Source organism: Onychostoma macrolepis, chromosome 08 (genome assembly GCF_012432095.1).
Source record: "Onychostoma macrolepis isolate SWU-2019 chromosome 08, ASM1243209v1, whole genome shotgun sequence".
NCBI classification, from domain to species: Eukaryota; Metazoa; Chordata; class Actinopteri; order Cypriniformes; family Cyprinidae; genus Onychostoma; species Onychostoma macrolepis.
The window spans coordinates 22,512,604-22,527,016 of record NC_081162.1 but is presented as its reverse complement, the minus strand read 5'-3'; the positions used below and the strand labels follow the sequence as shown (position 1 = coordinate 22,527,016).

General features: G+C 36.0%; 2 protein-coding genes and 1 long non-coding RNA gene across 5 annotated transcripts in view; 2 read left to right on the top strand and 1 right to left on the bottom strand.

Moving 5' to 3' along the window:
* Window positions 1–14,413, top strand: part of LOC131545721 (netrin-G2-like) — a 65,598-nt gene that overhangs the window by 25,149 nt on the left and 26,036 nt on the right. For both annotated transcript variants that reach the window (XM_058784798.1, XM_058784797.1), the window contains exons 4-5: window positions 11,287–11,459; window positions 11,820–11,843. In XM_058784798.1, the coding sequence (XP_058640781.1) occupies window positions 11,287–11,459; window positions 11,820–11,843 (197 nt within the window). The remainder of the gene's footprint in view (window positions 1–11,286; window positions 11,460–11,819; window positions 11,844–14,413) is intronic.
* Window positions 2,611–14,413, bottom strand: part of LOC131545724 (uncharacterized) — a 16,102-nt gene continuing 4,299 nt past the window's right edge. Inside the window, exons 2-8 of one of the 2 annotated variants that reach the window (XR_009272491.1) lie at window positions 13,820–13,984; window positions 13,130–13,272; window positions 9,563–9,735; window positions 7,474–7,544; window positions 5,106–5,219; window positions 3,735–3,898; window positions 2,611–3,653 (exon numbers count right to left, since the gene is read on the bottom strand). This is a non-coding gene — a long non-coding RNA (uncharacterized LOC131545724). The remainder of the gene's footprint in view (window positions 3,654–3,734; window positions 3,899–5,105; window positions 5,220–7,473; window positions 7,545–9,562; window positions 9,736–13,129; window positions 13,273–13,819; window positions 13,985–14,413) is intronic. The other variant, XR_009272492.1, reaches the window with a different exon arrangement.
* The window catches only part of LOC131545722 (mucin-2-like), a 19,547-nt gene continuing 16,985 nt past the window's right edge, over window positions 11,852–14,413 (top strand). Inside the window, exon 1 of the mRNA XM_058784799.1 lies at window positions 11,852–13,221. Within this exon, the coding sequence (XP_058640782.1) occupies window positions 13,086–13,221 (136 nt within the window). The 5' untranslated portion in view covers window positions 11,852–13,085. The remainder of the gene's footprint in view (window positions 13,222–14,413) is intronic.

The window sequence follows — 14,413 nt, the reverse complement described above, 5'->3', positions numbered from 1 at the left end:
AGTTGTATTTGTCAGTGACCTGCAGTCCTTCACTGGCGTTTCACTCAAAATTGATGCTCCAAACATGTTCTGACCACTTCAGAAGGTTCAATCAGTTTTTAGTAACCACAAAGAACAGAAAAAAATAGCTATAAATGTGAAACATTAATGACAAATACGAAAAACCAGCGTTAAACATATTGAAATAATTGTTTGCATTAACGGTAACTTTGGCAGACCTAACTGTAATGAATTCATGTTTATTCTGATGAAATACATCACACAGCACATTCAGAAACAATGTCACAATCAGCTTTTCTAATTATGTTGTATATCTTGTTAGGCTCCGAGTACAAACATGACATGAAAGTGCACTGCCTCTTTGACAAAGAGTTCATAGTGTAAGGCTCAGGTATTTACCTCGTTAAGACAAGAGATGAAACGGCATCTTCAAACGACAGACTGTTATGTCTGTAAAGGGGAAAAAATATAAAACATAAAGAATGACTCATGCTCTGTGACCTCACATTCAAAGCTGTTTTTTTTTAAACGTTTTCATTTACTTTCAAGTGCTGCACTTCAGTGACTGATTACAGCAGGGAGAGCAGGTGGGAATAAAGTTATATTTCATGGAGCACACAGTCAAAATTTACACAAGCATATTTTTGGGGAAACAGAGTAAAGCAAAAATCATTTTACTAGAAATGGAAACTTTAAAAAAAAAGGTGAAATGCTACAGTGGAAACCTTATAGGTTAAACGAATGCAGACAAAAATGAAATTACTATATTCAAAGTTATACAAAAAAGTGCTGCTGGGGTGTAAAAAGTCCATTAATTGGTGCTCTTCGGATGCGGGATTCTTTCGTATCATCAAAAAACTCATAAATCCAAGGCACTCGAATAGTGTGAAAAAATTAAAAAGCCTTTATTCACATGGCTTTAGAATTTAAAAATAGCACATTTGTGCACCAACACATTGCGGCTAACTCGCCTTCATCAGGGTGTCAATTTACAAACACACTCAGAGTTCATTTAAACAATCAGTTCATCACATGACATGTCACATGTCTCCCAAGCAGGTATCAAAGCAACAATGAGAAAATTACTTATCGAAATCATAATCAATAAATTCAAATAAATTCAAAACACTGTAACAAATATTAAAGTCAAGGAAGGAAAAAGAAACAAAACAAAAAAAAACCCAATATATAATATATATATATATATATATATATATATATATATATTGAAAGCAACACAATTTCCAGGTTAAAATGGAGAATTGGATGTAATTGATTTTTTGTAATTGATTTCTTTGTTTCTTTTAATTATGATATATTTTTTTGATTTCTTTGAGATTTATATATATTGTTTTGTTTTTGTTTTTTTTTAGATTATTTTAATTATGGTTGTTGGAGTGAGTTGGTATATTAACATTATATAAGGTAATGATATGTAAAAAAGTGAAATATGCATGAATTAAAATTTAGAATATTAATCATAGATCATTTGTACATTGAATTTCTCACATATGTTACTGCAATTCTGCAGTTATTATCTACAGTATAAGATACTACATTTACAAAAGTGTTTTAAAAGGATATCAGGGAGGCAGAAAGCACAAGCGAAAGGAAAGAGGGAACAACAGAAAACTGTCCTCCGGATTTTCATTCGCAAGGGGATCTTTGAAATTCTATTAGGGTCGTTCTGCCTCCCTGAAAGCAAGCACCGCAGGCGTAAATATCTCCGCTGCCCAGATCCCCACCCTAGGGGCGCAGAATAAAAGGGGGTGTCCCAGGAAGGCAAACAGAATTTTTCATCAGAACGCCATCGCTCATCAAAATTTCATCCGGCCATTCTGTATGGGGACCGTATCTAGTGCAACGCCATCACAGCGGGACGTTCCTGTTCAGTCGACTGGGCCAATCCCTCCTGCACTAAAACATATTGTTCATTAAATGCTCCTCTCTGCCCGCACATAACATCATAAACACCATGACACGGTAGTGCCTGCGGAAGAGCGATTTCTGATGACTTCACACATCCATACTCAAAAGATGATTCTAAAAGTTCTTAAATCCAGAGCTGAAATGCAGACTTTGCAGCGCATCCACCTATAATGTGTTTTTAAGTACAACACCATATCAGACAGGGCTGCAGTTATTAACGTCTTTTTGTTCTTTAATTAATCAGATATTTCATGAATTGATGCTCTCCTCATTTTCCTAGATACAGTGTGAACTGAAGTTGTAGCAAAAATCACATTGTAGCAAAAATAGTTTAAAATATGATAAAATACATACAATTAATATCATATTTTTAAATGATTATTAACATTAATAATGCATTTTAATCACTAACATAATACATACATTTATTAATAAATATAGTAAAATATATCATATTAAAAAAGTATTATTTTTTACGTTATTACTACTTTAATCTTATAAGTATTACTACTATTCACATAAAAATATCATGACTTGCATGTAGGATTTCAAGTTTCAACTATTCAAACAAATTTAAAATTGATGTTTAAAATATATATATATATATTTTTTTTTATCTTTTAAGAGATATTTCTTTATTTAATAATGAAATTTAATAATGACAGTGGCTTGCTATTGCTTGCTGTCAGGATGCAAAATGGAAGTGGTCATATAAAAACATAAACTGTATATATACATACTTGAAAATAAATGTTTGTTTGTTTTTTCCCAAAGACTATTTTTATATATATTTTTACAACTTTAAAGTGTCACTACTAATGGAGGATTTCCATGCACACACACCAGACTAAGCGATAATGAAATTTAGTGTTATTTACATTAATTATTTTCATTATATACAAAATATGTCATATAATAAATCATATTATGCAGTAGATTGTTTCATTTAAATTGCTGATTAGCTGTTTTGCTTGTTTAACTATTGGTTCATCTACACGCAAATACAACCTAATGAAAGGAATGATCGCAGAGAATTAGTTCAAAATCCAACACCAACCAGTGTGTTTTACACTGTAAAGATAAGTGTGTGCCCATCTCACTGTATTCAGCGTCATGCGGATGCCTAGAGGATACAGCTCTGTGGACAGTGACGCAGCAGGCGATGGAGTCACATTCTGGCAATAATTGGCCCCATCGCGATGTTTCCGTGGGGGGGAGAAATTAATTATGAAGGGACATCCCTTATTCTTTCTCTCCTTCAACTTTTTTGATGTGCACAGGCAACGGCAAGACCACTCTCTGTCGTTTGCGCGCCCGTCTCCTTTCCTCACCGTTAATCCGCATCTTCCACGTGAGAGGCGGTGGAGGTGGCGGCGCTTGCTTTTGGCTTCCGCCCTTTCGTCCGGGAGTGCAGAAGAAGCCCTTTTCTGCATCCTGTGTGAATAATTTACAGGAGCTGCCGGTGCCAAAGCTTTCAAGGTCGTCTGCGATTCAGTAGCTGTGGTACAGGAAGGGCCTTTCGCCTCATGGGGAGCGCTCTCTCTCCCATGTATCTCCAACCTTTTAACTGCAAATCCTCCACGAGGAGCACGGGGAACGGGGCTGTAGAGGCCAGGTCTCTGGTCTGCCACCACCCTTCAGCGCTGCTTTTGTATGGGAAGCTCTCTCAGGCATTGGGGAGGAAACAGCGGGGCATTTTTCATTAGCCGCTCCCCTGGCACAGGCTAGTAAAGAAAAGACCACATTCAGAAACGAACTCCCCGCGATTGCCTTTTAACACACAGATCCGCTATTGTGTGGCTGACCTTTTTTTAGCTGCTATACTTCAAAAATGCGGGAAGGGGCTGGAGCGCCGATAATAAGGAATATGAAAACAGGCGTCAAGCGAGGCGAGGAAGTTCTGTGAGAGCCATGGCACCGGAGGAGTCTGCATCGGGCATCGTTAGCCGAGGTCAAAGCTTTCAGGGTCCTGTGGAAGGATTAGGACGAGGAAGAGAAAGAGCATTTGAAGCCAATTACCCACATCGGTCTTACTGAGCGGTTCTTATAAATCAATATCTGCTGCCTGAACACCGTGTAAACTGAATTGAATCTTATTTTCAGAGAGCTGTCATGTTCAATTTGTACCTCTCATCCTTAATGGTCGAAGCTAAAGCATTGCTAATATAAGGTGTACGAGGCCCAAGACGTTGAGCCTGTTAACAAAGCGGGTCGTTTTCTCCAACAGGCCAACAAGTTCATGGGCCACACGGACCATTTGGAAATGTTCACCCATTACCGTTTGCTAATGGCCGTTCTTTCTCTACATTCTCTTCCTCAATCCTCCTCAAAATGGAGGTAATAAGTCAGTCGGGTATTGGTGATAATGACCAATCTAAGGCGGCCCGAGGTGACTCTCTGGGCACCGATAGTCCTCGTCTTTCCTCCATCCATTTTTGTTTGCGTAAGTGCCTCATGATGAGCCTGGCAGTGCTTCTGTGCAAATGAGAATAAATAGTCAGGGTGTCTCGTGAGAGAGGACTGTGGGAAAAATAAATCAAGCTCCCATTAACAGCAGCTTCCAGCTGCTTCAGAGCAACGGACTCCAGCGGCAGCCTTTTATCTGTCTATCTGTGTTTGTTTAGTGCCACTGCTATTTATTCACCCGAGCGCCGCGCTCCCGTTATTTGCACCAGACTTTGGCGCTTTTAAACAAATCTTGAAAGAAATCTAGCTGCCGCATCCCATAAAGGCATAAATGCTCATAATGATATTCTATAAACGTTCATCAACGACGCCCTGGGGAGAATTACGTCACGTTCGTCTTCGGTTGTGCAGATTTATCCAAAAGCTCATTACCTAAGCAATGGCAGGTTTGAAAACAGTTTTTGCTACTTGCGTCAAAAGGAGGGCGATGCTCAAGGCAAAGAATTGCGCTTGGTAGAAAATTCTGAACGTTCATGTGTTTATTTTATTTTTTACAGATTTTGCCACAAACTACAACACCCAATTTAATGTGTTAATTAGTGTGATCAATTAAAAAACTACTTTTGAATTGACACAGTTTCTTAAAAACACAGTGCTTATTGTGTGAGCCAATATAGTAACAGTGGCAGAGAATGTGTACATAGAAAGACTAAATATACACTTACGTATATAAAAGCTGGAATTGATTTCGAATATAACTTTGTAATTACATGAATCTGTTGACAGTAAACATTTAGGAACAGCAATTTCATACGGTGAGGATAAACCAACTGCAGGTTAAAGCTATGAAGTGTAGGTGGATGTGTCCCCTTCTGTCTCATTTTCTGAAAAACACAATTAACAAAGATTGTCATCTGAAGCCATATTCCATTCAAATGCACTTCAAATTGCTTGAGGTCCTGTTATCTATACACTGCTCATACCTCATTCAAAACACCTCAGGCGAATTATTTGTTATTACTGTTATTTATAAAGATGATCACAAGCCAGTATTCACATCAGACTGATAATTAAGCCACTCAAGAGCAGACATGCATGATTTGTTTTTTTATCAGCATGACAGCCAACCTGAATAATAAATAATAACCACAGTTATCTAATGAAGCAAAATCCTGTGGCGATGCCAACTAGAAAAGCTTCAAGTTGTTAAGACACAGATAAAGGAGGAAGAGCCTTCTTCACCAGTATAAGGGATTTGTTTGGTGAATTTATTTTCACCAGAGTCATCCCAGAGCAGGACAGCTTGAGTTTGACTAAATAATGATGTGGATATGGGTGTAATTTAAAAAGAAATATATTACAAATAGTTTTTTAGTGATTTTTTTAGAGCATTTAAATCATGTATATTATAAATTATATATATTATAATATATATATATATATATATATATATATATATATATATATTTTTTTTTTTTTTTTTTTTAATTAAATGTAATGTAATTATTTTTATATTTTAATTAAACATATTAAAATATATAATGAATAATATATAATAATTTATCCCCAGCAATTAAGGTTATATAAATATTTAAATGCTAAAGAATATTTTAAACAAGAATTTTAATAAACACTGAAAGAAATAAATAAATAAATAAAGTTGTGGTTCTAATTTAAAAAATATTAAAAATATATTTTTTTAATCAAATTTTTTAGCTAATTTAAATAAAAAAAAATTGTTTTAATTGTCTTGTTTACACACACATTGTGCCTGTGGGCAGAGGATGGCTAAATTTTGCCGAGCCTTACGCACGCAACTTGTAGCTCACAGTTTTGAGCTCAAGCTTTGAGAAGAATCCACAACAGCTGACTTGATCTCTCCTTTTAGCTCCTCTGTTTTGCGGGAGCATTAAGGGCCATATGTTTATCACACACTCCTGATTCTCCAGTCACAGATGGCCAGATAGGGGTTTGATCCTATCCCAACAGCAGAGCCTGGCAGCAAGCGTGCCCATGAGATCTGTTCCTGTCCCAAGCAGTGGGGTCCCAGCCCTGCGGTGTCTGGATATAGCTGCCCTGGATCCACACAGATTCTGTGAGTGCAGGGCAGAGAAACCTCACCTCACACCCCAGAAAAAGATGCTGCTACTTCGCCCCCCTACCGAGGTCCAGGATGCCTCCCGCTGGTCCCCTGCAACCTGCAGAGAGACTGCCTGATTGCACTAGAAACGCACCCAGGCTGGTTCATCAGCCCATCTAACCCCATAATGCCAGCGTTTTAATAAGAGCAAAACAGCCTTGCCCTCTCTGTCCTGAACAGTGGCACAAATGATTCCTTCTGTCCTTGGTTTTTAATCACAAGACTTTACCGTCTACATAGCACTTTTTTTGGTGAGGTGTCAATAATTTAGAATATTCATGATGATGAGGAACGCATACCAATCTGCAAGCTAGCGCCCGTACCACTTGCAGTTTTCACACTCACTATCCTTGCACATTTACAAAACGCCAGCAGGCATTTATTCAGCTGTCAAACCAGACAGATTTCTTTTTAGCGTTGTTTTTGCCAAGGGCTTGCATCACTTCGAGTGCTGTTTTTTCGCGGGACGTTAGATTCCCACAGCTGCCCAGCATTAGTCGGCGATGTGACTTTGCTGCTTTTATCTGGCAACTTTTGTTTAAGATGCAATTCCTGATTTAAAACTACACGTTTAACCGTGCTGAATACACCTTCATTAGGTGCTTTGACACTTTCATTCTTGTTAACTCTCTCAAAACACACTTTTCATACTCTCACTAACTGAATTACCACACTAAAACATATCAAAGTGTGTATGTATATTGCTCACTTGTGTAATTGTTTTTATTTTTTTTCTAAAACATCATGAACATTTTCATGCGTGTCTTTTCCATCACATTTCATATGATTTATTGCATAGAATTCTGTGATGGAAATGACATTTTTGGACTTGCTAGTTCTAAATTTATAGAATTTTTTGTGCACATGAATACATACACACAAAAATAGATACACAAAATTACATAATATTATATAACATACTTTTTGCAGCTTGACAGGAAATTCTGAAATATATAATACAACAAAATGATGTTACAATAATAATTAGTGATATTTACTTTATTTTTCTTCATACATCACATTTCTCCTGTTTCATCTCAAGGATGCTCTTCTCTGAAGTGGTTTTCTCCTGTAACCAAGTACACAAAAACATTATTATAAAATGATAATCATTGTAAAACATTTGTTTTAAATAGTTTTCAGTAGTGAATGCATGGTTTATGATTTTGATTATTTTGTTTATCATAATTTTTAAGAATGTAATAATACTTCGACTTTCATATTTTAAGATTGAAAGTCTGGGTCTGGGACAAGTAAAGCAAAATCTATACATAAAAGGAAATTGAAAAGTACAATAAATTACCATGAATTGGGGAGTTTTTTGTTTTAATACTGTTTTAAAATGTAATTTATTCCTGTGATGCAAAGCTGAATTTTCAGCATCATTACTCCAGTCTTCAGTGTCACACGATCCTTCAGAAATTATTCTAATATGCCAATTTGCTGCTCAACAAACATTTAATAATTCCTAAAAATTGTTGTTTTTGGTGGTGGTTTTTTAACTTTTAGTTTTAGTTAAAAAGTTTTAGTTAACTAAAAAAAAAAACGAAAAAAGAACTAAACATAAAAGTGCCCATTATAGATAAAGAAACACCCAAATAGACATAAACCTCTGTATCCGCTCACGGTGCACTACATTACACAGAGACTCATTCTCATCCATTTCTCATCGCTCCTCACAGGGTGAGTCCTAATTCCAATCTGGACATAAGAGGATTGTAAAGCACACACCCTGGATTTGGTCAGAAATTGATGCGGGACCTTGCCATGCTTTAATTGATTAACACTCGCTTCAGATCCTGCGCTGCCTCTCAAAAGTAGAGAGGTCTCCCTTAAGGCGAGAATCTCTGCAATGAAGTGGTCCACCGCTGATTAATTTGTCATGATAGGAGCTGGATGGGCACTTGGTCTTGGAGAAACAGCCGAATGAAAGAGTGTGTGATTGACACTGGGTTTTAATTACGACTTAAAGGCCTCCAGAGGGTGGTAGAAGTCTTAACTGTTTCCTCAGGCTTTTGAAAAAACAGACCTAATTAAAGTAAAATCACACTCTGTCAACCATCCTGTCTCAAACATCATGCTTGTTTGAGATGTAGTAAAAAAAATAAAAATAAAAAAGCTGAAAACAGATACCTGTTGTGCACATGGGGACGAGGGCCAGTGACGTATTCCTACACTTTCTTGTCTGTCCTATTAAAAATTAAATGAAATAAAAACCCTACATAAAAAATAACATAAATAAAAATAAATATATGATATTTATTTTATACATTTTACATAATTTTATGTAAATAAATAGTGTGTATTTGTAAAAAAAAATATATATATATATATATTTTTTATAAATAAAAATAAAATAATATACTTAATTTTATATAAATAAATTGTGTGTAACGTTCAAACTCAAATCATTCATTCTGTAAAGTTAGTAAAGTGTTTTTCACTAATGCAATAATTTATTGCAATATATATATATATATATATATATATATATATATATATATATATATATATATATATATATATATATATATATATATATATATATATATATATATATATATATATACATATGTATATATAATATATACAGGAATTTACAGTAATCTTGCAGGGCATAAGACAGCATTTTATACAATATGTTGGCATGGCATCACTTTTTCAAGGGAGGGCGAGGTATGACCTCATTATACGGCAATACAAGGTTTGGTTATGGGGTGTCCGCATGGAAATATATAGGTCAGCTTCATAAATATTTCATGCAAATGGATAGCTGTTCGCTCTAGTGAGGTTGAAAAAAAAAATCAGATGCATTGGGATTTACACACTCATTTGATTAGAGAGATTGTAATTGCAAAAGTCGTCATTTCCATACTAACCTGCTTTCTTCCCCAGACCTTTAATCTCAACTATCCTTAAACTCGGCTGTCAGATAGCCGGAGCATTCCTCATAAACTCAAAGGAGGGAAGCGACATTTTGTGGAGCACTGCAGATTTTTCTTATAAAGCCAACGATAAGGAGAGACAAGTCGAGGCCATCTCAATATCCCCCATTTATTCTCATTACTAGCGATAATCATTACTCACTCTCTCTCTCTCTCTCTCTTTTGTTGGTTCCATCTTTCTTGAGGTATTCCCTTCCCCCCAGTAGACGGCTGCTATATTTGGAGTAGAGCAGACGGATGCTGTTTACTGTCCCCAAAGATCCCAGAGTTTTTATCTCCAACATCAGAGACAACCAGAATCAAACTCTCCCGCATCTACAACAAACACAAACAGACTCTATAGTGCTTAAAAACATGAGGCTTGATAATGATGAAAGATTAGAAACATCGAGGAAAGTAAAAAAAGATCGCACTAATCTCTAGAAAAGTGCAGACAGAAGCAGTCAGGACCACACACTGCAAGAAGAAAAAAAAAAATTATTTATGAGACTATGTCTCTTGTCCCACTTGTTTTTCAGTGAAATTATCTGAGAATCGTTTTTTCTTATTTTTGTTGTGCTTTTGTCATTTTTATTCATTTTTACTATTTCTATTTTTATTTGAGTTGTAGTAATTTAATATTTCAACTTAAACACAAATTAGAAAAGTTTACCTTTTTATGTTTAAGTTTTTCATTTAATATTTATATTTTATTTCAGTTTTATTTAAATGAACAAAAATGATTTCATAGTTTACTGTAACAACACTGGTATATTTTCTTACTTGATTTTTAGACTTAAAACAAGTAAAAAAAAATAAAATACATATGCCAATGCATTGACAAAATACACGTATATTAAAGATGTATCCTCTACACCAGTGTTATTTTAGTGTTATGTACTATTTGAAAAATTATGAATATTTGATTTATTAATATTTTACACCTTAAAATAAGTTTTTAGTAATTTTATGTGCTTTTGTCATTTACATTTTTATTTAGCTTTGATTTATTTTTTATTTCAGTAATTTTACTTTACTTAACAGTTTTAGTAAAAGTTTACTTCATCTAGAAGTTTTTCATCTATTTAGTTTTTGCATCATTAACATTTTATTTTATTTAAGCTTTATGGGAATTACCAAAAACATTTATTTGAATTTTTTAATAGTTTTACAATAACACTGCACTGTACTGGCAGCTTTTGTCATATCAATTTATCTTGTTTAGACTTAAGTAAAAAAAAAAAAAAAAAAAAAAATTATAATAATAATAATACTAATACAAAAAATGCCAGAGCATGAAGACAATGTACACTCATTTTAACAATCTATCCTCTCAGTCCTATATCTAAGACAGAGTTGATTTTCAAGTTCATTTTTCTTGTTTGAAAATCAACTAGAAAATAAGACAAAATACGATTTATTGCAGTGCACATGCTCCTAACCAGATGCATCCAAATTAAGTAAAAAAAAGATCTTTAAAAACAATTTAATTTCATGCATATTAGTACAGTGACTTCCAGAGATGAGATTTTGTCCACAACAGCCATGATAAGCAACAGGACCAGCGTTGTACTGGTTAGCCCCGCCCACAGTGAAATCTCATTGGCCCAAAATCCTCTTCTATATAACTGTATACACATCAACCACAATGTAAAGATCTGTAGAATCCACAGTATTCCCTACAGGTACTGTTTCAGCCATGCACTACGATGTCTAGCTCCACTAATTAGCCTAGCTGATTTCTTGAGCCGAGCAGCCGAGCTAATGGGCTACCTCGGGTGACCCTAACAAATAAAAAGTAGGAATTGTCCTCGGCGGTGCAGCTTTCACCCTTGCCTGTGGCTACGATGTAACAAGTGTGCTAATTGGTGTTCCCTGCTTTCACAGGTGTAAGTGTAACCTCCACGCTGGTCAGTGCTCCCTCCGTGACGGGACCCTTCAGTGCGACTGCGAGCACAACACCACTGGACAAGACTGTTCGGCCTGCGAGAGAGGATTCAAAGCCAAGTCCTGGAAGCCCGGCTCCTACCTACCCACCCCGAACGGCTCCCCGAACATTTGTACGAATTATGCACCTGCTGTATTGAGATACACGCACACACCTAAGAGGAAGCTATGATTTACGTACAGTGTAGAAAACTGGGGCATCTTCACTCGATAAGGAAAGCAGAATAGCGCGAAGCTTTCAAGTAAACTTCGCAATAAAAAGAAGGCAGGCATATTGAATAGGAGAAACATACAGTTCATCGCTACTGTACGTTCACTGCGTGCAAAAGTGAGGCAGGTTTCTGTATTCTTTAACTCTTAGATGTGCTCCAGAGAGGTAGAGGAATAAATAAAATAAACCCACAGGAGTGTTTTGGAAAATAAATGAGTAAAACTCTCTCATTTGTTTTATCTTCCTCTCTTTCTGTTTGCAGGTGAGGCGTCGGGAACGTCTGACAGTAAGTGGCATGCTAATGGAATGCGCTGACTGTCGTTTTCATGTTTTCGCTCCTGCTTCCATCACTCTTTTTGGCCTCTTTATTTCATGTCGTTAACAAGACGTCGGTTCTGATCCGTCCCTTAACTGTCACTGTGAACTCTGATGACGTGATGCATTTTTCCACAGTTTTATACTTCATAAATGTTTCATGTGATGTAAGACGCAAAGCATTCTAATGCTGTCTAGTGATCTATGAGGGTGTGCTCAAGGTTGTAGGAAATTTCTGTGCGGTTCTGCCCATTTGTGGTGGTCTAATGTTGTTTTGTTGGAAATCTGAGGTGATGACTGATCTCAAGAGAAATATAGAGGAATCGTTTTCCTCAAGATTATTCTTAAAGGCGCACTTGGTACTTTTTTCCAGCTTAAAGGTGAAACGTTTACATTTTTATTGATGCTAGTGGCTCATACTCTTACTAAGTTTTGCATCTGAAGAAACCTGTGGTACTTTTGAAAAATGTTTCAAATGGTTTAGATGAAGTCATATCAGCTGCATAAAAGCTGTTTAATTCAAGCTGTTAAATCACATGACCAGCTGAATACTACAAACATCATCTCAGTAAACCGGTGATAAATGTGACCCTGGACCACAAAACCAGTCTTAAGTCGCACGGGTATATTTGTAGCAATTAGCCAACAATACATTGTATGGGTCAAAATGAACGATTTTTCTTTTATGCCAATAAAATATCATTAGGGTATTAAGTAAAGATCATGTTCCATAAAGATTACATTTCCTACTGCAAATATATCAAAACTTAATTCCAGATTAGTAATATGCATTGCTAAGAACTTCATTTGGACAGCTTTAAAGGTGATTTTCTCAATATTTAGATTTTTTTGCACCCTCAGATTTCCAAAATAGGCCAAATATTGTCCTATCCTATGGAAAGCTTATTTATTCTGCTTTCAGCTTTCATTATGTATAAATGTCAATTTAAAAAAATTGACCCTTACGGTTTCAGGGTCACAAATGTACTTGTGAATAGGGTGTATGCCAATGTTGTCTGTAACCAAAAACATTTTCTTTTGCATGATACAGCAACAAAACCAGTACTGTAGGTGTCAGTATCAATTCAAAGACTAGAAAAAAAGTTACATAGTGCACCTTCACTCGTTTGCCAGAAGAAAAAACAGGCTATAATGTTGTTCTCCATTTTCAGTGCCAACACTAGCAGTTACGCTTGACCCTGCCACTGTACCAATGTCCATAACTACATCAATAACACCACCCACAGTCCAACTGACCTCAGACTCAACACCAGCCGCCACAGGTTCAGTCCAGCCGAACTCAGTAACACAGACTCCGGGTACATCAGCGTCTGTAAACATGCTAACAGGTCAGAGCTGGTTTGAAGTCCATAGAGTAGTGCAGTTTGTCTTGTAATGGTCTGTAGATTAACATAGGTTAGTCTTGTAGTAGTTGAGCAGTGTTCAATAGATGAGATCTTTTGATAAACTAGAAGAACATTACAGAAATGCATAAAAGAACATGTACCATGTTATTCTATACCATGGTATTCTAAGGAAATACCATAGAGAACCATGTAAATTACATAGTACGTGGATATGGTAATCATTCAGTATCATGGTACATGTATATGGGTAGTTGACAAATGGACATGGAAATGAACATAAAGCTTTACACTACCCTTCAAAAAGTTTGAGGTCGTTAGAGGAATAAGTTCGGTGTATATAAATTATGTATATTAAAGTATGTAATATGTAAATTCATGACCAGGTCTTTTTGGAAACAAGTCCAATATATTTTATACTGTATATATCGACATTTTACAATATTGATGGCATACCGCAAAACAACAACTATGTTATATGTCCAACAAATTGATGAGAATATATGAGAAAATGGCCTTAAGAGAAATTACAAGTCATGCCAACTCCCCATATACCACGAGTACTGGCATGTGGTATTATTACCATTTGAAACCATAAATGTACTGTAGTATCATGACAGTACTTTTGGGTCCTGAGAAGCTTTTCTTCCCAGCCTCTGACCAATGAATAACACTCATTGGAGTGAGAGCAATTTATCACAGCGTGTGTTGGGCCATCGACTCTCCCTCTCCCTCAGGGTCCTGCTGCCTGCACACATGCAGAAGACACATTAATACATTATTTCACTCAAAGTAATATGCTGAAATATCCCCATAATTCAGTATTATTAGGGTCTGTCAGATTGGCCTGATTTTGGAGTTTGTGATGTCATTTTTTTCAATCATTGCCAAGCTGAAAATATTTAATAACCCTCACTGGAAAGAACCGGGATTGTTTGGAGTGGGGGAAAAATAATCATCCACAGAACATGCAATGCAGATTTTACAAGGTCTGTCAACGTTTGTAACACAAAAAGTAATGTTTTATGTAAGTTGAATGATGTGTGAGAGAGGTTTTTCCCCCGAGCCTAAGGTGCGATGCCCCTTCTAAAATAAACATCGTGTGTGCTGTTACAGGAAGAAACTGTTCTGTACTAAAAGTTTCATGGTCGCTTCTAATATTTTTAGACCCTGGGAA